Below are 23,219 nucleotides of genomic sequence, written 5' to 3'. Positions count from 1 at the left end.
TCCTCCTCACCTCCAGACTGAACCTAGCTTTGCTCCATAATCAACCTGATTCAAACCAGAGAGAGCAGTAAAAAAAAACTGCAAAAAAAAAAAAAAATAAATAAAAGGACCTTGACTGTCTGGTGGCTCTGCAAAAGAAAGCTGCAGAACATCAGCAGTCAGGAGAGACAGAGGCACAGATTCTGCCAGCCATACCCACTCTGTCAAAACCAACCTGGTTCAAATCAGAAAGGGCAGTGAAAACCTGAATAGTGAAGTACTAGCTGTGCTGCTGCAGTTCCTCTCACTACCTAGGACACATCCTCTTGGCATCCAAAATATGATTACATGTGTTGATTAGGAGAGGATTTTGCTGCTGCCTAGCCCTTCAGCTCACACTCTTGGTAACAGGCTAAATATAGCCTTACCATTTGCTATTTTTCCTATTATAGCACAGCACAGTAAAAATAAACCATGGCGACAGAGTTGCTATTTACAGCTGAGCACAGAAGATAGTCCAGCCTGTGCTGCAGCTGCATTGATTATGCTCCTGGGGATCTACAGATTGCCATCAGCTTGACCAGAAAGAAATAAAACAGGAAAGAAGGAAAAAATCTCCAACCTAATTTTGGTTTGTAAGGCAATTGCTGTTGTTGTGCTAATACTGAGGGTTACTCTGGATTCCCAGCCACATAAAACTCTTCCCTGTCTTTCTGGGGGACCATCTGTTCTGCAGTCTGCAAAGGGGTGTGCTCACACCCTGGAGAATAAACAAATACCATCTAACTAGCAAAGCCTGATCCCTGTGCTAGCAATGGAAACTAGTATCAATAACCCCACAATGGTTCCATCATTGTTACTGGATGAGGCAAGCACTGCAGGAAACAAACTTCAGCTTTCCAGAGGCTGCAAGACCCATTTCTCAGCTTTGAAGAAGGGAAGTTTCCTTGCCCTGTGGGCCTTTCACTGAGCTGCTCGACAAGAGGTATTAAAAGTGGGAAACGCAAGCAGAGAACAGTGAAGGACAAATAGGGGGAGCCCAAGACGGCTGGAAAGCACATTGTGAAGGCTGAGCACCACGAAAGCAGTGCCGTCAGATGCTTGCAGCTTGTTTGCTTGCGGAGAGGCTTGCTTGCTTTCTTTCTTTGTTCCCTCTTTTTTTCCCCTGTTTTTCTCCTTTTTAATTTTGTTTTTCTTTTTTTTATTGCTGTTTTGTGTTTTGTTTGGTTTATTTGGTTTGGTTGTGGTTTTTTGGGTTTGTTTTAGGGTTCTTTTTGTCTCTGGGGTTTTATCAGTTTGGGGTTTGGAGCTGTTGATTGGTTTGGGGTTTTTTTGTTAAAACTCTTCCTATTTACTTGTGCAGCACATCTGCAGCTTACCCCATAGATACTGCACAGCAAGTGTGTTGGCTGTGGCAGGATCAGTCATTCTAGATGCTTTCAGATCCAGAAACCACAACATTGCAGTTTCCTACTTTTTTCCATCATTTCCCAATCAAAACATGCCAGGAGATCATAATTCAGCTCCAAATAAGCTGCTCATATAACATGTACAGTCACACTTTGGGGGGAGGGGGAAAGACTTAAACACAATTCTGGCCTTAAAAGTGTACCAAAAAAGTTCAGTGGCATAACAGCCATTTCATGACTGACCGTAAAGCAACGGCTCTGATTACAAGATAAGATCCCGGGGAAAGGAGCAATGTATTCAAAACAAGGAAAAGAGTCAGCTTTGCACTTAGGTTCCCATTCTGCTCTTAGCAGCAGTGGGAAGCCTTTCCCCAGCAGCCTGTGTTCTAAAGACACTGGAAAGTGGCAAATAAAGAAGGTTCACAGAAGTGGCTGTCTCCGACGCACCGATTTGAGTCGGATCAGGCTCAGTTTGGTTCAGTGGGGTAGAGTTTTATGGCATCCTCAGTGCTACTAAGGATGAGTACAGGAACTATTGCCAGTGCCAAGCAAGGGAACCTTCTGCTGGAAAGAGAACTTTCAAGTGACTGTTCAGAGGTCAGGCTAGAAGAACACAGCAAAACATAAAGCAAGTTACTACCCAGGGAGCTAATGAGCCCCATTACATCTCAGACCTAAGCTCCTTTCACTGTTCCTTCACTGAAGATGTTCTGAGTTGCTAGCAGAACACAGGGGAAGGTTAATGGACTTCTCTAACAGCAAGAAAAAGGAGAAGTTTACCAACAGCCATCGAGAGTGCCTGTTTGTGCCCAGGCTGGGCTTAGCAAAAAGCACACATCCTGGTCGTACAATTTTCTGTGCAGAGCAGGGGGAACAGGGCAATTCCATACGCTAGGAGCTCTCTTAATGGAAACAGTTCATTTACCACATGAGGAATATCACATGCATACCACTTCCACCTAAAATGAATCACTCCTTCCACTTGAGAAAACTGAAGTCTTTTATCTTCCTCAGGGTGGAGTCCATCCCCTCCCCTGGATCCCTACAGAGTAAAACTGCTAATCATGTTAAGATTTAAAGACACTGCTTTTTCTGTCTTCGTATATCACATTTCAATGTCTTCTAAACAAGAGAGAGCTGAATGTTTTTGTGTAACCTTGAACTGGCTGCTACACAGCTTTTACTGCTGCATCCTCCAGCCCTTCTCCAGTTCCATGATCTAATTTGTTACACTGGTAGCGTCAGGCTGCTCTTATCCAGTCAGCAATATGCAGTTAAACTGCCTTAAAACTAAGTTAGAAATGAATGTGCTCATTTGAAGAGTAGGGAAAAGAATGAAAAACTGAAACAAGGCGGGGGAAGCCAAACTGCATCTTTTAATACACACTGCATCTCTCCTTGGGAAAGATGAACAGGTAGGCATTCCCTGCTCAGGTGCAGGTCAGGCTAGGCAGAATATCTCTAGGACCTGACACAAAAGCTGTTCACATCAGCAGGGTCTTTCTTTCATGTTTACTACGTTGGGGATCAGTCCTACCTAATTTGCTCATGGGAGTGTGCCTATAAACATGGTTTTTTGCCTGAGTAGCATTCCCAGCCTTGGCTCGATTCATCTCCCAGGAGGATGGAGGAGAGGCCAAAACTGGAGGCAGACCACATTAGACACTACCATTTATTTGACAACCTTTTAATAATGTCTGATAGGTTCACTTGATTAGAAGTGATGCAGTCAGGAAAGACAAAAGAGTGTGGAAGTGGTCCCCTCCTTGTCGGTCAGACACGAAGCGTCTGAAATTCCAGCCAGTGGGAACGTTTGCTGCTGGAGTCACAAGGACACTTAGGCAGTGCTGCACTGTACTGCACAGTGCACTGCACAGCAGAGCGCCAGCGCAGGGCAGGGGATGCACATCACACAGCAGGCACTGGCGTTGCAGTTTGAAGAGAGGAGATGTCCAGGAAGATTGAAGTGAGGCAATTGTGTTAGAATCCCCCACAAATGCATGCAGCACTTATTCTGCATGGAGCACCAGGGACAAGAGGCTTGCTTCTGGGCTGCTTTACTGGCATTTATCTTCACCTTTCCAAAGGGTCCTTCAAAGAGAAGTGCCTCATTACACTGGGTGTGGGATACTCATAGCATCATCTCAACCCTCCAAAGCAGGCGTTTAAAAATGCTAAACTAACATACACTGGGTAAGGCTCCACAAGACCAGTTTTTGGCACCTGCTCTTGAAAGGAGGGGAAAAAAACAGAGGGGAGGAAGGGATAAAAAAAGGCATGCTGCCCCAAGATTGTGCATTATTTTCCAGGAATCCAGCAATTTCTTGGAGAGATTAAGTTCACTGCAGCTTTGAAATCACAGGGTTACTGCACATTCTGAATGCCTGAGTGTCTGCAGGACTGGCTCACAGCTAGCTCGGGGGCTCGGGGGATTTTGTTGTAGTTAACCCATCCTCCAGCCCTGTTTCTGCTTTTACGTGCAAAGGAAAATGTTTGTGCTTAATCCAGTCTCTAGAGCTATAAGTAACAGTCAGCCCCTTTCTGGTTTTACTGCACCAGCATGTACATGAAATGCACAAACCTCTCCATTATTGCTACTGCTTTGCAAGATGTTGTGTATATTGTCAAGCTGGCTCTCTAATAGAAGGCAGCTAAAGACCTCTGCACTTAAATCTGCCAGAGTTGATACAGCAATCACAAACATGTGTTGTTACACTTCTCGTGGCTCATCTCCACATGCTGCAGCTGTTGTGTTGGCTAAAGAAAATGCAGGCCCAAGGGAAACAAATTTAATTCAGCTGGGGTGACTTCCACTGGAAAAAAAAAGAAGAGGAGGGGGGAAAAAAGTGGTTTAAGGAGAACAGGTGTCTTACAGGAAGGGGGGGCAGAGGTTTCTGCCCAGACTTGTTTTGCTTTTAGGGAGGCTGCTCTGAAGTGCCTTGCTTTTAGGCAGGCTGTTCTGAAGTTCTGTGCCTGTGATGGTAATCATCCCTTACAGTCTCGTGCTTAAATAATGCTCTTCAGAAATGCAACAGATTTGTGTTGGTTTGTGCTAGTCCTGGCACAAGACCTTGTGGCACAGGTCAGAAGCTGGAGGGAGCCTCATTACAGCTGCGCAGACTGCTCAGCCTGCAGAATGTTCACTCCAGAGGTGACTGTGCCAAGGAGAACCATGACCCGTGCAAGTCCCCAGGTGCCATGGCTAGAGCTGCGCCAGTCTCTGCAGAGACAGCTATTGACTGAAGCTGTGTTTCTCAGCAGAGCCACTTGAAATGCAGCCTGCTCCTAAATGTGTTCTAACTCAAGTTACTCAAGTAGCCCAAGCTAATGCTTGTAGCCTAATAAGCCGCTGTGAAATGTAGGCTTGTCCTTTCCAGAAGAGCCTTCAGCTCACGTACTCCCATACCTCCTCTGGCTTCATCGTGCATTCCTGCCTCTGCTTCCTGCGTCCGCTGCTGTGGGAAGCGGCTGACTGATGCTCAGCGGCTGACTCAGCAGCCTTCCTGCTGCGGCCAGCAGCAGATCCCACAGCACTGAGGCAGCAGGATCCCAGCGGGCTCTCAGGTCTCCCTGTGAGCACTGACTGAATCAGCCCTCGAGGCAGACATGGCTGTGCCCAGCAGATCTTTCTCTTCGAGTTGTCAGCCCTCTCTCCAAAATGAGGTTGCTCTGAAGGTGTCTTCATGCTGCAGCCTCCTTTGGGCCTGTTTTCTCTGTCTCCACAGGGTCAGAATTCCTTCTCCTCGGGAAGTCAGAAGTCCAAATGAGGAATGATTTTTCCACACGGACCCCGTTCCTACAAAGCTGATTCTCTCCCAGACTGTGCGTAGGAGCTGCTCTCAGCTCTTCCTTCTCAGACCTTAGCTAAATAAATGTCACAATACAGCCTTCTAGTTTTCTCTTTGCAAGGTTAAGCTCCTTAGCGCTCACAGCAATCTCTATCACCACGTGCTGTGTCCTCAGGGTGACTCATGCAGACCTCGGGCAGGTTTTTGGGCTCCCTCTCAAGTTTCTAAATTGGAGAGCCAGTACTCCTCCTGGCCTCCTCCTTTTGAATAGAATCCAGGTCTCACGGGGGGGGAACAGTGAAGGTAATGAGATTTTTGTCCTCCGTGTACATCTGCGCAGAGGCGACCTGTAACAAATCTTGCATTGGTGCAGACTTGCCCTTAACATGGGAAAGAAAACTTCTGCCCTTGCCCCTTGCTGGCAGGACCTGTGGCACAGCCCCCAAGCCTCTCTGATGTTAGCACTTGCCATGCTCACACCTGATGAGCAGGAGTAGGCAGACCTGAAGAACACCCTGCCAGTGAAGGCAAAGGGTCTCAACTCATGGGACAAGGAGAAGAACCTGCAGGATGAAGCTTGCTTTCACTCTGGAGCCGCCCTGGAGATGCTCACTCTGCACTGTGCGTAGTCCAACCTCTATCTTCTGCAAACGCTGAGGAAAGAGCTGATTACTTCTTGAGTTGGATTCACTCAGCAGTGCCTAGTGCCGTTGAGCCACCTGAGGAAGCTGGTTAAAGTGGTACCTGAATGCAAGGGCAAGCTCTTGCTTTTGCTGGCACTGGGGGCTGTGCTTAGGGGGGCAGTTCTGAGTTTGAGGTTCAGGGAGAAGGTGATGGCCATCTCCTTTGAACGCTTTCAGATGACTGATTTTCAGAGTGCTGCTGGCACTGCTCCAGCCAGAGGCCTGGCCATTAGATAAGCTTAACCTTATGGTGGCCATTTGCAAAACAGATGAGAGCAGAAATAAGAAGAGGAAATGAGAAACCTAAGAAACCTGCTGGAACTCCCTGCAAATGAAGACCCAACCTGGGAAGAAAAAGCCTTAGACCCCTCCAGTGAAAGAAAAGCCGGTGAGCAGAAGTTTTCAGCTGCTAAAACAGTTATGGCTGTCCCAAGGGAGATAAAAGCACCAGCCAGAGAAAGACTACCACAAGTGCCAGGCTGAAGAAAGCCAGGAAACATTACACTTGCTTCCTTTGTGAGGCTCTGCACACAAGGTTTTAGATATTATTGGATAGGAACCATTTGCTTCTGCTTTCAGCCCATGACCATCCTGCCTCTGAGCCCTGCTCCCCAATCCCTCCTTTGCCAGCATTTGAATCGTGTCACGTGGCACTGGAGCCTCACTCTCTTGGCAGATCTGGCAGGTGGTGCTTGACAGATCTGCAGTGGCCGCTCACACCACCCTGCCAGCTGCCTCTTCACCCTCTCAGCCAGAACTCGCCCCCTCTGGAAGTGACTTGGCGACAGGGCCCACACCCTGCGGGTCAGCAGGTGCAGTAACTCGAACTTACCAGGAGGTAGAGGTAAGGGAGGGCCGCTGGGATTTGTCCTTTCCGTAGCCAGGGTCTCCTTGGCACTGCTGTCGGTCAGGGTGAGCAGCCAGCCTTGGTTACCATGTTGAGTTTCACGTGGCAGTGGAACTGATGTGGAAGAGAGAGGATCGAGGCTCTCTCCACTGATAATTTCCTGGCAGCTTCCTGGAAAACATGAAGTCATCTCTTTTCTTAATCAAATAGTCTCACCTGAGTAAATACCTTAGCCCTTCCAACTGCTAATTTTATTACCAGAGCCCGCTGCTCAGGCTGTGTTTTCTGGCTGTGCAGCCCTGAGCACACGAGGAGCTTTTGGCCTGGCATTGTATCCCCTTCCTTTTACATTTCCACACATAATCTACATGACATTATTAAAGCTTTCCTGTCCATTATTTAGCCTCTGGGATCAAATGAAATCATACGTAACTGGAACTCTTTGGGCTCTGACAGATGGCCTCTGGCAGGTTCTTTGCAGCGGTTTAAGCTGCACAGCTCTCAGCTATTTTCCTGGCCTTTTCCAGGGACGGGACATGTCTCAGCTGCTCTGGTGGAAAACACAAAGCTCTCAGCCTTTAAAGACGATAAAGTGGGTTTGGATTACTGCACCGCACGTTGGACGCAGAAGGCTGAAGCAAAGGTATGGTTCTTCTCACCAGCTCCCTCAGAGGCAGAGTGACCCTTCACAGGCAGCTGCCCAAGGGGTCGGGAGGGTGATGTGAAGGGGTACAGGAGAGCAGAGGGAAGCCATTGGGGTTCTCCTGAAGCAGCGGAGCTTGTACTTAAAGCACTTAACTTCTGTAGAGCTCTTTTGTATGCATGCAGATTGTTTTGGAACCAATCTGCTTGGTGAGCTGTCTCCAACGGTGGGGCATGAAGCCATCCTAGCTAAACAGGTACCTAGGTGGTGCAGAGTTGGTTTCCTTTCATCTGTACACCTGTGGAAGGTGGTTTTGGTGTAGGGAAGCTTTTTTCAGGTGGGGTTGGGCTCTGCTGCCAGGCAGCCAGCACCAGAAGAAGGGGACACAGCCTGAAGCTGTGCCAGGGCAGGTCTAGGCTGGATGTTAGGAGGAAGTTCTTGGCAGAGAGAGTGATTGGCATTGGAATGGGCTGCCCAGGGAGGTGGTGGAGTTGCCGTGCCTGGAGGTGTTGCAGCCAAGCCTGGCTGGGGCACTTAGTGCCATGGTCTGGTTGCTTGGCCAGGGCTGGGTGCTAGGTTGGGCTGGCTGAGCTTGGAGCTCTCTGCCAACCTGCTTGGTTCTATGATTCTATGAGTTTTTCTGCCTTGTGTACTTCGCAAATAACCTCTTTGCTAAAAAAAAAAACCCAATCCTGGACTTAACAAACCCTACCTAACTTACAACACCTTCTACACATTTGGACTGAATAGAAATAGTTGCCCCAAGATCCCTGGTTTGTGCTTTAAAACCTCAGCATCCACCATTCAGCATGGCAAAGCCTCTCATCTGCTGTCACAATTTAATGAGTTCAAGCATTTTTGAGCAGCAGAGCATTTAAATCTGTGAATAAAGTGAAGAATGTGTCCCTGCCTTCCAGAAGCAGACTTGCAAGAAACCACAGCTGCAACAATAAGATGGAAATTTGACACACACTAGGTTGAAGGTGGTAAGGATTAAAGGTATGGAATTGGGGGGGGGGACCCAACAAAAGATCAGCCTTGTGCTGTTGAGCAGAACAGGGGACATAAATCAGTGACTAACTCTGGCTAGGCTTTGCTTTCTGGAAGTATGCAGCATTGCAGCTTTGCAGTTATCAGTGTTTGTCATCTCGAGTGTCAGTACACATGCCAGATGCAAAAGAGGGGCCCAGAGAGAACACGGGGGATGAGGGAAAGATAATTAATAATTGCAGTGACAACGTGCACCGTTTTGATAGGAAACAGAACTTCTGTGGTAGTATTTCAAGGGACTTCCACACATACATATGGGTGGATGGACAAAAGCTGTTGGAAATAAGCCTTTGACTTCAAAATGTGCCTGATTAAAAAGAATACTGATAAGGACTAAGACAAGGACAGCTGAAACTTTGATTGCAGTTCTGTTTTCTTCTGGATGTTTATTTCTAGATCACTTTTGCAGCTGCTTTTATCTGCTGCTTAGAAGTTCTTGTAGATGTGAGGAACCATTAGCTGGAATAAAAGTAAACATCAGCTCTGGTCTGGTTTTATGTATCTTCTTGTAACCATTGAGCAGGAGGAAGATAGCACAAGCCGAGTTCTGAACTAGAGCAGACTGAAGGGATGCTTTGCGCAGCCTTTTGGCACGTCAGGCTCCACCTGTGACTCTAACAGAAGCTCAGGTACTTCTAACATCCTTCTTTACCAAGCATGGAGGCATTGCCAAGCTCGAGGGATGCAAATGCTCTTTCTGCAAAGCTCAAGATCCTGTCTCACTGTGGTTCAAAAGGCAGAATGCTTTCAAGTGTGCCTTCTCTATCTAGCTCCAGGGATGGCCCTTAAAACAACTCTTCTGCCGTTCAGTATCTGTCATCTATAAATATTATGCTTTCGATAAAACAGATCTGCAGGTTTGACTCCACTTATTTTGTTATTGTAGTTGTTTAAGGTTTCTTTTGTGGTTTTGTATTTGCTCAAGAGCTGTCTGCTTGGAGACTGGAGAAAGGTCATGGTTAACCCTGCTTAACCTTAGCTGCTAATGACCTCTGTCGCTGGTCTCCTTTTCAGATCTCAGGAGCCTCAGTGATGCTGCCATTGCCAGCAACTGCCTCTCATGTCAGCTCCCACTGAAATATAGACTCTCTTAGATCTACTTGGTGCTCTTCCCAGCAGCAGTTCTTACCATGCCACACTGCTCTAAGCCCTCTGGCCAAAGTCATGGAGACTTCTCTGTTCTCAGGTTTCACAAAGACATCAAGTACAAGATGGGTTTTGTTCAAGAACCCTTTCTGATGGCTTCATGAGTCCTCTTGTGGAGCCTTTCCTGGGTCCAGAAAATGCTTACTCACTTATTATCAGCAGGTTTGACTTTAAGATTGGACTCAATGATCTCTTTTTCAACCTAGTTAATTCTGTGATTCTCTGTCCTGAGAAAGTCTATTAATGATGGAAGCTTCCTCACAACTCTCCATAGGCACAGTCCCAGGCTCCCTGAAAGTTCCTTGATCCTTGCTTCCACCACAGCCCAGAAGGCTGTTACTCCAAAGCATTCCTTGTCCCAGGGTCTCTGCTGCTTGCTTTTATGGCCACTCTTACCTCCTGGCACAGCAGAGTGCTGAACCTGCACAGGTGGGCTCCATCCAGCAGTTTGGAGTCAGGCAGGCTCACAAGAACAGTGCAACTGAGCAGCTCAGGCTTGCATTTGAACAACCAGGACAAAGGGAGTGGGAAGGGGGAACACATTACACTGGAACGTTTGCAGTGTGGCTGACAGTATCTCTTCCTCCTCTCCACTGATCAGAAAAGCTGAAAGTAAGAGGCAGTTCCATTTCTGCTGCAGAGCCCTCAGTGCCTCTGGTGCTAAAATGGGTTCTGATGCTGACATTTGTGTTTTTCTTGGAGACAGTTCCCAAAGGGGCATCTGAAAGAGCAGCAGGACCCACAAAGAGTTTGCACCAGCCTATCTGAGGTAAGCAGGTCAAATAGATGAAACAGTGAAAGCAAGCCAGGCAGATCCACAATAGTTATTGATCCTCTGTATGAGGTGGACCATGTACGAACAGCCCAGCCTGTGTAGATCCCTCAAATACTTCCAAAGGGCCTGCAGAAGGGAACTAAGAGAGCAGACAGAATGACAGGCCTCTGAGCAGGCATCTGTATCCCCATGTGAGCAGAAAACAGAAGTCCATGAGCAAATAAGGTGGAAGTCCACTGCTAGGTTCATTCTAATCTTGCATGCTTTCTGTCTGTGCCTGGTACACGGTACCCAGAGAGCAGACACTGTCCCCAGTGTGCACTGCATGTGCACTGCTTGTGCACATTGTCATCTGAAGGGATCAGTGGGAAGGGAAAGGGGAAAGGGAATACATTCTTAAATGTCTCTGCTCCTGTACCCAGCTCTACCTGTTCCTGTACCTTATGTAGCCTTCCTGTACTCCAGAGGGATCTTGCCCTGATCTTTCTCCACAGTAGCTATGGAAAGCTCATAGAGAAAAAGGCCTCTTGTTCCCTTGCCACAAGCTAGATCCAAACTGTTCCACTCTGAAAACTCTCCAAAGTGTATCAACAAGCACCACATCCACAGAATGTATTGTAGCAGCTGTGCTTTCACCCAACAGAATGGTGCACACCGTGGTGCTGTGAGGTAGCAACAGGAGAAGCTGAAGGGAACATGAGCATTTCAGCCCCTGGTTTTGTTAAGAAGTGAAGTTTCATCAGTAAGGTTTGTCTGGTCATTCTAGGGGTGAGCCTGCCTGGGAACAATTGGTACTTCTTCACAATAGCCATTATTGTCCTTTTATTTGAATTAGATGCCACAAACCACCCCAAAACCACGCAGAGATTAACATGGACATTGCGCACATCTGTAAGTGATGGTTTGCATATGCTCGCACCGTGCTTGTAGTGCTCTGAACATATCTGCAGAGCTCTGCAGTACCCTGCTTTATAACATATCCTTCACCACAGTTTACACATGGAGAATGCATGCTGGAAACAGGAAACACACGAGCAGAGGGTAGGTAAGGGGGATTACAGTATGCAGATACGGGACAGAAGAGTATCCTAAGCATCAGGACTGCATAAACAAATCAGTGCTTAACCCACAGATGTATCTAATGACCATATGGATCCTGCATGTTTACAACTGGAAAAAACCCTCTGAGCCTTTTGATCATTTGCTGACTTTCACCCTACAGTATTAATTTTATTTGTGAAAATCAAGTTACTCACTGGGATATAGAAAGGTCTTGAAAGGAAATGGAGTTATTTAATATACATCACAGGACACGATGCATGCGCCCCCTTCTCTGCTGCCTTGGAGTTCTCATGCCCTAGGTGAGTTACGAGGCCTGCAAACGTACAACTGCATTTCTTAAACCAATTTATTGCTTTTAGACAATATTGCTTTTAGGTTTTCCCCCTAACAGCTGGCTTGGAGGTTGAAAACTTCACAAACCTTCCAGCCAGAGGCAGCTGCAGAACTTCATCGGTGCCTGAAATCCCCCTCCCCCATGAGCAAAGCATACAAGCCCAGGTCTGTGCAGCAGGCAGGTAGCTCTGAAGCTACCCTGGTAGCCCTGAATCCGACTTCCACACTGCAGGCCGCTACTTGGCACGTCTGCCAAAGCAGGTAAAATGCCAGCACCAGAGAGTAAGCAAAGCCTGCCAGCCCGGGGACCCTCTGCAATCCCTGCGCTCGGCTAGGGAGGGGCGGCGAGGCATGGAGCGATGAGAAAGGGGCCCACTCGTGCGTGATGGGTGTCTGGGCTTCCAGCCGCGGCTGTAGGCAACAGCCCTGCTCAGTGTTTTAGTGCTGACGGCAGGAAAGACTTTAGCCAAATGGCTGCTTAAACCAAACGATAATAAGGCACGGCACGTTGTATTTCTTCATGTCTTGACAACTGCTCATTTCAGGCACCACAGAAACGTCTCACTTGTTTTTTTTTTTTTTGTTGGGCTTGAAAAGCCAATTTATCAAGGGCTTTTCTCCCCCTCTTCCTTGAGAAGATCAGCAGGCAGCAAGCTGGAGTGTTCGGGAGAGTTTGCCGGCTTTGTGCTATGCTGGGTGGGCTCACCTCAGGACGAGACGGCTGCGAAGGGCAAGGTTCCCCCGGCAGCAGACGGACATCCCTGGCCTTTGGCCTGGGGCAAAGCATCCCCACTGGAGCAGGTCGGCTGTGTCCGCCCCTGCCCCTGCCACGGAGCCTTTGCTCCACAGAAGCCCCCGGGACTCTCACAGGTTCGGTACCTGCCGTCGGGGCAAGGTGGCAGCACGGCATCGGGCGGTGTTCTCTCCTCGCTTCCCGCGGTGTCGGCCGCAGCGGCCACGTCCTCCCTCGCCACATCCTCACCGTACAATTACACCAGGGCACAGCGCTCAAGTTCTGCTGGACGAGGGACTCCACCGCCATGCACATGGCAAAGCTGGCGTCGGCCAAGGGCGTTCTGACACTTCTCCTTGCGTGTCTGTGAGCTCCACAGTCCCCTGACAGGGAGTCGGGAGATCCTGGGAGCGGGGAGCCAGGACATGGCAGCGGCTGAAGAGCCAAATCCCCTTCCCCAGGGCTTGGTGCTCCTTTGCGAGAGGAAGGCGAGGAAGCGTGTGTCCGGTCGGGCTGGTTTCAGCGGTGGTGCTCGTCGGGGCAGGCAGCTGGCAGTGCCGCGGGCAGGGTGGCTCGACGCGCTCCCTGTTGCCCAGGGACAGCCCCGCGGCCGGGGACCGCTGGCGGGGGACACGGGCGAGCGGGTAGCGGGGGTTGTGCGCCGGTGGAGGACGCGGGCGAGATCGAGCCTGCTGAGGTCGTTGTGCGCTTGATTGCTTTCTTGTGTGGAAATCAGTCCGGGTCTCGGGGGAGAAAGGGAGATACTGAGGGGGACATCAGCGGTGTCTCCCGGAGACGGCCCAGCGCCTCGCCTCCGGCCGCCTCCGCCTGTGTGTCAAACCTCGGCGTTTCCTGACTGGGACATTAAAAACAAGACCAAAAAATCCCATCCCAGTAATGCGAGTAAAGTCGGCGGTGATTCAGTCACCAAGGAACACCGGCGCAATCGTGTGCCAGATGGGCGGCCGGCCACTGCGTGCCTCGAAAGAAAGATAAAACGAGAAAGCGAAGTAAGTCCTCCATGTGCAGCCCGAGTCCTTCGCAGCACCGACCTGTCAGTCAGCGGGCGGCAAACCGGGACTGGGATCTGGCCCGCGGGTGCGCTTGCTGCCGAGGGGCACCTCTGCTCTGCACGCATCGGCCGCGCTCACCGGGACAGCGGCCCTCGGGAGCCGTCGGAGCGCCTCCCGAAGCAGAGCGCAGGGAGAGGTCTGCACCAGGGGCTGCACTGCCGGCCCTTTCCCCGGGCAGAGTCCCTGTCCTGGGCTGGAGCTGGCCCCGGTATCCCCACTGGTCGGTGCTGCAGCACCGGCCGGTTGCTCCGCTGCCGGACGCTTCTTCTGCCTCTGTAGGCGCGCCCCTGGCTCCCACGAAAGATTTTGTCCTGTGAATGGGATGAATCCCATGAGACTGCGGTCGCCCAGTGCTGACAGCGGCGGTCTGCGGAGGTCGGAGCCGCTTCGTGCAGCAGCGCTAACAGCGGCCACGCACCGTGTTTCGAGGGAGCTCCCGCCAACCCCCGCCGCGGGGCCTTGCTGCTGCCGAGCCGCGGTCCCATCCCCGTTCCCCCTCCCAGATGCGTTCCTGTGCTCAGGACGGGACGGGTGGTCAAGCTCAGGCTGCCCTTCCAGCAAAGGGACTGCTTTACTCTGCCCCTCGTCTCGGGAACAAACGCTGTCCATCTCCCTGCTGCCCTGGACGAAGTCCAGCGCTGAGGAGGATTTTTGGGGGGGGGAGGAGGGGGAGAGAGGAGAGAGGGAGGGGAAGCTGAGATGACCGCAGCGGTGTCGGGACCAGCAGGAAGTGCGGATCGGAGCCGACGGCGCGGGATGCGCGGTCAGATACCCGCGGAGAGTGTCGCTGCCTTTTGCCCTCCTCAGGGCACCGCGGCCCCCGTTTCCCGGGTGCGGAGGGGGCTCCAGGCCGGGTGCCGCCGGGACGCCCGTCTTGCCGGGTCCCGTCGCCGCCAGGCTGCCGCGGGCCGAAGCAGGCGCTGGTAGCGCAGGGAGCGAACAGAGCTCCCCGCGGCCTCCAGGGGCCGCTGCAGCACCGCGGGCCGCCGCTGCCGTCTGACGCGCGGCTCCCTTCGCTGCCCCCAGCCCCAAGGCGCACGGCCCCGCGGCGAACGGCCCCATGGTCGTGCTCCGAACCCGTTCGAGGAGGAGCGGGAAGAAGGGCTCTGCAGAAGTGGAGCATGGCACCTGCTGGTTCGGGAGCGCCCGAGCTCCGCAGGCCCGCGGAGTGGCCGTCGGTGGCGGCCCAGCGCACCGGTAGGCAGTGGAAGGCCCGTGAAGACATGAGGGGCCGTGAGGCCGCGGAAAGGTGACGCAGAAGCCCGGCGCTTCGGCCGCATCCAGCTGCCCGTCCCCTCCGTGGTATCACCCTTGCTCGACGACTGTCCGCTGCCCTGGATCGCCACGACGTCCGAGCGACCTCGAGTCTCGCCGCCAGCTCTCGCCGCGCACCTGCTGGCCGGGCCGGGCGGCGGCGCGCCGGGGTCACTAGGCGCTGCCGGCCAGTGCAGATGTCGCGGGCTGCCATCGCGCTGCCTGCAGCGGGCGAGAGTCTTTCCCTTCTCCCGGGGTAGCCGAAATGTGCCACGAACTGCGGGGACTCAAACGGCCGGAGCGGCAACTCCGCTCGGCTCCGCTCCCGTCCACAGTCCCGCCGCTTTGAGGGTCTCCCGCGGACTGAGCGGTTTGAATTTTGGGGGGGCTGTTGTTGGGAGTTTTTGATTGCTTGATTTTGACCGCGAGCTGGTTTTGATTTGATCTTCTTTTATTTTTTTTAATTATTATTATTTATTTTTCCCGCCGCAATTTCGAGTAGCTTTTCCTTGCTGTTGAGGGCATGAAATATTAGCTCTCCCGAAACAATCCCCCCGATCCTCGTGTCCCGAGACAGCAGTGCGGGGCGGAAAGCGCGGCTGTAAAGTCCGCTTTCCTCTCCGCTCTTGAAGCCACTGGTCTCGCTCGAGAAAACAGAGCAACGAGGGTATGCGGGTGGCTTCCCCTCTTCGTGCCCGAGCCCCTCAGCACGGCGGCGGCCGCCGAGCTCTCTCCCCGCGCAAGCTCCCTCGGCCGCTCGCAGCAAACTCGCACCCGGCCCGGGGGAATCACCCTACTCCCGGAATTGTGAACGTCGGTGTCCTTACTGCCCAGAAGACGAAACACGATTAATTTAGGGCGACTGGGATTTAAAATAGAGCATTTTCAAAGCAGGACTTTACGAAAAGAAAGGAAAAAAAACAACTCGAACGACCGGGCGCACCCGCGGGCTGCAACGAGCGTCAGGCTCGACTGCGTTGCCCTGCAAAGAGACATCTCCGTACCTTCGTCTGCCGACTTCTACTTCATCGCTTTATTTCTTTTCCTTTATTTCATTTCCTTTCATTTTTTTTCCTCCCCCTTTCTTTATTTTCTTTTCCACTGTACACTAAAGGAAGAGGAAAAAAATCTGGAGGCAGCCGTTACCACCTCTCTTCTACAGGCTCGAATGAACCGGCACAGCCTCCACCTTGACAGTTTATCAAAGCCGTTTCTAAATACCATTTCTTATAACATCTTTTTATACTTCTCAAAACCTACCTCCAATCTCCAGCGGAATTATACAATAATTCCCCATACCTGTGATTTAAGCAATGCACACACACACAAAAAAACCCCAAACAAGGGTAACGTTACAGATAAAGAATTGTTGTATGCAAGCACGGGTATCGCAGCTAACGACGAAACTAAACGCAGCGCTTTAATCGAGAAATTCGAAGAGGTCACAGAGGCCCCATTTAGCAGTAAATTCCCCCGTAATAAATCGAAACTGCTCTCGAAACTGTTTGCCTGTTCCAGGTAGGGATTGTGTGCTTAGTCACCGCGCTTGGGGTTACCTCCACAAAGATTCTCCTGGCTGTGCCTTAAGGAGCCCAAAATAACAGCGAAAGGGCAGAGTCGGATCGCTCAGTTGTCCGTCCATAGGGCGGTGCCACCGAGCCGTTCGGACGTGAGCGTTACCTACACTTAGAGGTCACCTCGGAGAAGTGGGGGGCCACAGAATTCCCACGCTGTGGGTTTTGGGGGCTTATTGGAAGTGTTTAGGCAAGCCGCACTGGGTGTGAAACGGCGGGCGGACGAGGCGGGCGGTGCGGCCGGCAGCGGGGCAGGGGGCGGCAGGCCGCTCCCGGAGAGAAATGTCACCTTAGGTGATGCGGGGGGGTAGGGGTTGCGGGGGGCGTTCTGCCCCTTTAAAACCTAGTTGCTACACAAACACAAGTAAACAGTGGGGCCGTCGCGGCGGGGCGGGCCGAGGGCGGGGGCGGTCCCGTCCCGTCCCGTCGGGGCGGAGCGGCGCGGCCCCGAGCGCGGAGCTGTGCGCGCCGCGGGGTGGGCCGGCGGCGGCGGGCGGGCGGGGACAGAGCTCCACGCCACTCACCGCTGAAATGTGATGGACCGGGCAGGGGGCGGCTCAGACGCGCGCCGAGCCTCACCGGGGTCGAAGGCGGGAGGCTGCGGGCGGCGGTCTATGCCGGGCCCCGGGACTGCTGCAGCCAGAACTCCTAGCCACCGCCCAATCCTCTGCAACATGCCTGCCGCCGCCGGGCCCTGGCCCCGCTGAGCGCCCCCGCTGTGGATCTAATGTCTCCGTGAAGGTGCTGCGGCCGCCGCTTCGGCTTTGCCCCGGGAGGAGCATCCGGCTGCGGTAGGTAAGTGGTTACCCCAGACTCTCGCTCTGCCCGCTGCCGTCGGCAGAAGTGGGGCGACGGGGATGCGTCCGGGCCGCGGAGCAGAGCGACCCTCGGCTGCGGGAAGCGCGGTACCGCCGGGTTTACTTTCAGTTTACAGCCCGGCGGCGGCTGGGGTGCGCGATCGCCGTCCTTCCCGCGGAGTTTATTGCGAGTGGGCGCCGGTCCGAGCGCGGAACAACGGGGCTGACCTACGGATTGCTCTTGAGAGCGGCCCTGCACCTGGCTGAGCAGACAGCCGGCGGGGAATAGAGGCGCCCCGGGGCCCTCCCGCTCCCCGGGAACGACAGCAGCGCCCTCGGGGCACGGCTCTGGCCCCACTGCGAGAAGAAGAGAAGGGCCCACCGGGCCAGCGGGTCGGCATCCAGCAGGCAGGTAGAGAGGGCTGCACTGCCGAGGAATCGGTCTTAATTTAATTAAGCGCTATGAATGGAAAGGGAAAAGGAAGTGCCAAGGTTTAAGTAACATCCGTTTTTGGTTGGCTTTCCCCCGGTTTTTATTGCAAGTAGGCTTTAAAATTGCGCACAAAGGCAGTTTCTGGTGGTTTTTGATCGGTTTAAATAACGTTACCTGTGAGTACAAATAGTAGCAGCCGTACAGTGGCTCAGGCAGCAAGGACATTTAAAAAGTTTCTGCACTGAGATGCGGATTTCGTTTTCGGCATAGTTTTTCGGACTTGGTTCTCGGATATGAAAACGAGCGCCGTGCGATGACATCCTCACACATAGCCAAACCCGGTGTAACAGACGAAGCTCTGCCCTACACAAATACCCTACCTACCTCGGTCATAGCTCAACAGTGGTGGCTCCGAAACGGCACCGCAGACAGCCGGAATGAAGGCAGGAGCCGCGGGAGCAACCAGCAAAAGCGATTTTATTGCCGTCGTGTCGGTTCCTGGCGGAAAGAGAATAGGAACTCACACTACATCTTGAAAAATGAGTTTCTACATATTACTACCCGCGCTTAGAGGGGGGGGGGGGGGGGGGGGGGGGGGGGGGGGGGAGGGGGAATCTCTATATGCGCTAGGATCGTATCGATACAACCGCAAACGAAAAAGCTGAGCAGCAGAGGAGGAAATCCGGGAGAGGCAGGTTTCAAGGCAAACGAAAACAGGAGTGGGTAGCGCTGCCATTCACACCCGACCTCGTTGCCCCACTGCTAGCCCCCCTCCCCCCCCTTCTCTCCCTCCCCCGCAAGAGGGCCAATGCAGTGCGGTGGCACAAATGAGGAGAAAAGGTATTTTAGGGGAAAAACTGGAGAGGTCGATTTTCTCCGGGACTGCAGAGTGCCAGAGGAGCGGCCCGAGCCGTGCGGCAGCAGTGAAGGCGGCAGCGGCCCGCAGGGGCACGGGCGCTGCTCCTATGGCTCCGAGCCTCGAGAGCCTCCTTCATTCTGGTTGCTGTTTTGGGGGTTTTGATTTTGGCTTTTAGGGGGCAGACTGTCCTCTTTATTTTGTAAGCTACACGTTACCAGTCCCTCCACCCAAATCCCAGGAGGTGCTGGGGCACCCTCGGCACTGCCTCTTGTTTTAGGCCTGTAGAAACCGCGGCGCTTGCTTTCACGGCTTTTCTGGGTCATGGCATCTGCCTGGCTGCTGGAAGTGAACCCTCACCGAAACCAAAAACCAGAGAGCGCAAGGGCTTGCCGCCCACGCCGATGCCCCTTGCCCCGCGGGAGGGGAGCGTGTCCCCGGGGACGACAAGGAGTCCCCTGGGTGGCGGGAGAAGCGGGCCCGGCGGTTTCGGTTGAATGGGCTGAGTGAAACCCTCTGGCAGCCACACACCGCTCATTAGGGCCCCGCTCCGCCGGAGCTCCCGGCCCTTGGACAGCGCGGGTGGGGGCTCGGCTGGACGACTCCGTCCCGCCAGAGCAGCGCTCGCTTCTCCCGGCCCTGCGGGGTGGATGCAGCCGCCTGCGGGGCAGCCCGCGGTGGGGTGCGAAGGCCTCCAGGCCGCCCGCTTTCCTCGCCGACGATGGGATCGGACGGGCGCGGGAGGGCTGCGTGGGGCGGCCCTGGCCATCTGGAAGGGATCTCAGCGCAAAGTGGATTTATTTAGGACCTGCGGCGCGGGGGGCAGGGTAGGAGGTGTGTGTGCGGGGTAGGAGCTCCTTTTCTCTCCTTGGTTATCTTGATAAATGAGTTGTTGTTGAAGGAAGAAAAATAAGCACTCGAGCTGGGAGAAACGCGGGGTTTATTCCCCTGCCACTCCGTCTCCCCCTGGGCCTGCCTCGGCTCTCCGTGAGCACCATGCTCCTTCCCGGGGAGGCCCCAGCCAGGAGAGGTTGGAGTCGGGGCCTCCGTGCCCGCGGGAGGCCGGGCGGAGGGTGAGCGCGACGCCGGGGGCCAGGTCGGTGCCGGGGGGCAGGAGAGCAGGGGTCTTCGTAGCGGGCTCTGGAGGGGGGCTGATAGCGGGGCGGCGGGGAGCAAGACAGCCCCGGCTCCGGCTCCGTTCTCGGTGTATTTTTCCACGATTCGTTTAATTCGACTCTGCGGTGTTTTCAGTTGTCTTGGCGCAGAGGTTTTCGTTTTCTCCTCTACTTTAACTTGGGGTGGATGCTTCTGGAAGCGATATTTTGTAAGACTTTTTTTACGCTTTAGTTTCTCTAGAAGCGATCGCTTCGGTGGGTCGGTGGCAGCCGCCGGCCCTGGAGGAGGACGGGAGCCGGAGCTGCACAGGGTCGCTGGGGCTGCAACAAGGCAGCGCACCGGAGCCGTGCCTGGCCCGTCCTGGCTCCTCCGCCGCGTTCGACTCGGCTGAAGGGAACCACGCCGCTCTTAGTAAAAGTGTCTTTCCTCCCCTTTCTCCCTCTTTCCTCCTAGGATTTTCTCCCCGTCTCGAAAGCCCAGCAGAGACACCAGCTGCACCACCGGCCTGCGCCCACTCTGGGAAGATGGGAAGCAAGGCTCTGCCAGCCCCCATCCCACTGCACCCGTCCCTCCAACTCACCAACTACTCCTTCCTCCAGGCTGTGAACACCTTCCCTGCAGCTGTGGACCAGTTGCAAGGCTTGTATGGACTCAGCGCCGTGCAAACCATGCACATGAACCATTGGACACTGGGCTACCCCAATGTGCATGAAATCACCCGCTCCACCATCACGGAGATGGCGGCCGCCCAGGGCTTGGTGGACTCCCGCTTTACTTTCCCTGCGCTCCCTTTCGCCACGCACCTCTTCCACCCCAAGCAAGGCGGCATCGCCCACGTCCTCCCAGCTTTGCACAAGGACAGGCCACGCTTTGACTTTGCCAACCTGGCCGTAGCCGCCACGCAGGAGGACCCCCCCCAAGGTGGGGGAGCTTGCCAAGCTGAGCCCCGGACTAGCCTCCCCTCTGTCGGGCATCAGCAAGCTGTCCCCGGACAGGAAGCCTTCCCGCGGGCGCCTGCCCTCCAAGACAAAAAAGGAGTTCATCTGCAAGTTCTGCGGCAGGCACTTCACCAAGTCCTACAACCTCCTCATCCACGAGCGGACCCACACGGACGAGCGGCCCTACACCTGCGACATCTGCCACAAGGCTTTCCGGAGGCAGGACCACCTGCGAGACCACCGGTGAGGGACCACCGTGACCGGGTCGGGCAGTGAGGAGACAAGCTGTGGGGAGCGCTCGAGGGGGCTTAACGCTGAGCCGCTCCAGGAGCTCTGGGCTGAGCTGGGAACGCAGCAGGATAAATTCCCGCTCCGACTCCGCGGCCGCGGAGAGGTCAGGGCAGCCAAGACCTGCACTCTGCGTGGGGCCCGCACCCTTGCTGGTGGGGCTGGGTTGAAGCGCCCGGGGCTGTCGCGTTTCTGAAGGCGTCCCAGGGCAATGCGGGAAGGAGGACGGGGCACAGGTGGGCGCTCCCTCCAACTCTGCACCCGCGCTGCCTTCAGAGGAGAGTGGGCTCAGGTCCTGCTGGCGGAGCAGATGCTGTCCCGATCAGTCACCGGGGAGGACAATCGCCCCTCAATACGAATGCCTGCAAATATTTTGAACCCATAGAGGAATTTAACTACAAACACAATTATACAGGTGGGGGTGGGGGGAGGACGGGGAGGGGAAGGAAGGGAGGGGAGGGGGAGGAAGGAGCAGCGTGGGGGCGTTTAGGGGGAGCTGGGCCTAGGGGAGCGGGGCCTGGGGACGGGCTGAGGCTCAGCGCTCCCGGCAGTTCCGCTCATCCCTCGGCTTTCCCTCCAGGTACATCCATTCCAAAGAGAAACCCTTCAAGTGCCAGGAGTGCGGGAAGGGCTTCTGCCAGTCCAGGACCCTGGCGGTCCACAAAACCCTCCACATGCAGGTGAGCCCGACGCTCCCCGGCCCGCTCCACGCGGGTGCCGCCGCCGCGGGGAAAACGGCGGTGGCTGTCGGCAGGGAAGGGGCTGTCGAGGAGAGGGAGGGGGTTCCAGCACTTGACGGCTCCGTGTTTCCTCGGAGTAGGGAAGAGGTCGGCTGTAACCTTCGCGGCCGCGGGAGATCCGCATAAAAACGGCTGTCGCGGGAGACGGGTTTAACGCCGGCGCGGATGCGGCTGGCGGCGCAGAGCGAGCCCTGGTTTCGGTTATGCCTAAGTCGGCGCTTCGAGCCGTTTTTCGTTGAGGGCCGCGGCACTGCCTCGGCGGCGGCACTGCAAAGAGCGGGGCAGCCTAGTGGCGCGGAGGGGTGCGGAGCGTCCCGCCTGCCCGTCGGGACCGCTGCGGCCGCCGGCGGGCAGCGGGAGCCGCAGAGCGGGAGGGCGGCGCGGCGGCCGCTTTTTGTGCGCCCCAGCAGCGCGAAATGCCACGAACGGAGCACTATAAAAGAAGCCTTTAGGGGCAGGACGGGGTAAGGTAGGCGGCCTCCTGTCCACCCGGGGCTCCTCTCGTTCGTGTCCAAGCTCTATATTTCAAGTTGTGCGTTGCAATAAGAAAAAAGTGCAGTAAATACGTTAAACCAGGTAGTTTGTGAAGGATTAATCCTTTGCTTGCTTCAAATCTGAACAGGAATCTCCACACAAATGCCCCACATGTGGAAGAACCTTTAATCAAAGAAGTAACCTGAAAACTCACCTTCTTACCCATACAGACATCAAGCCCTACAACTGTGAGCAGTGCGGCAAAGTGTTCAGGCGAAACTGTGATCTACGGCGGCACAGTCTAACTCACACCCCGCGGCAGGACTTCTAGAGCAGCCAAGCACCCGCACCCGCTCCGGCAGCTCCCACTTGCCCATTTTACTCAAGGACTGTGCTGTAGGAGCTCACAGACACACACACGCACACAGGCCAAGACACACTGGCAGACTCGGGGCCAAGCTTTCCTACCACGTCTGCGAAAATTGTTTAGAGAGTGCGGGCTGCAGGATCGGGCCCCTCTCCACCCTACACCCAGGCTGTCAAGCTCATCCTGTAGATACTTGCGGCTCATTTTAGAGCTCTGTACAGAACGTGGTTTTCTTCCTTCGTTTGTTTCGTATCGTCGTGGTCAGATGCGCATCGATAACAAATCGGGGAGGCAAAGTATCTCTTCAAAGTGTATTTCAAAATAAATCCTTTTTGTTTTCCAAATCCCTCTTGCCTTGTTGTATTATTCTCTGAACGTTTGGGCTTTTTTTTATCCCGCTGTGTCAATGCCATGGCAAAGCATATTGAATAAATTTCCTAGCTGGGTAATTGTACTGTCACAACAATTTTGGTGATCGCTTTTGTTTGGCCTGTTTCACTGTCGCTGTTGTGTTATCTATTGTTAAGTAAAATGAAAGTGCCATACTGGAGAGTTTATAGCTCTATTACTTAATAATACAAATGTCTAAATATTAACTTCTGTACTTTTTTTTAATTATTATTTTCATGAACGATTTTTTTTTAAGAAGAGAAAGAAAGCAACACTTGCAAATAAACAGATCTTAGGAAATAATGCTTAGAGCCGTTCTTACGCCCAAGCGGCTGATTAGTAACTTATTTGCAATCAGCCCATGCATTGTAAAACTCATCCCTCTCCAGGAGATTGCAGCAGCCAGCCTCCTGCAGTAGACTTTGGACACGGGCAATTCACCTCGTAGACAGGGACTTTATCCCGCAGAAG

The 23,219-nt window shown here is 53.8% G+C and overlaps 1 protein-coding gene across 1 annotated transcript; it reads left to right on the top strand.

Annotated features, from left to right (window-relative positions):
* The first annotated feature begins 16,891 nt into the window (after positions 1-16,891).
* OSR2 (odd-skipped related transciption factor 2) lies at positions 16,892-22,702 on the top strand. Its single transcript, XM_064154032.1, is given in 5 exon segments — positions 16,892-17,144; positions 20,005-20,462; positions 20,464-20,732; positions 21,358-21,457; positions 22,140-22,702. Coding segments are annotated over 4 exon segments (939 nt in total). The 5' UTR covers positions 16,892-17,144; positions 20,005-20,075; the 3' UTR covers positions 22,323-22,702.
* The last annotated feature ends 517 nt before the right edge of the window (positions 22,703-23,219 follow it).

The sequence above is a fragment of the Pogoniulus pusillus genome, chromosome 14 (assembly GCF_015220805.1).
Source record: "Pogoniulus pusillus isolate bPogPus1 chromosome 14, bPogPus1.pri, whole genome shotgun sequence".
In the NCBI taxonomy this organism is placed as follows: Eukaryota; Metazoa; Chordata; class Aves; order Piciformes; family Lybiidae; genus Pogoniulus; species Pogoniulus pusillus.
Note: the sequence above shows the minus strand (reverse complement) of the source record. Positions and strands in the feature narration are given on the sequence as shown.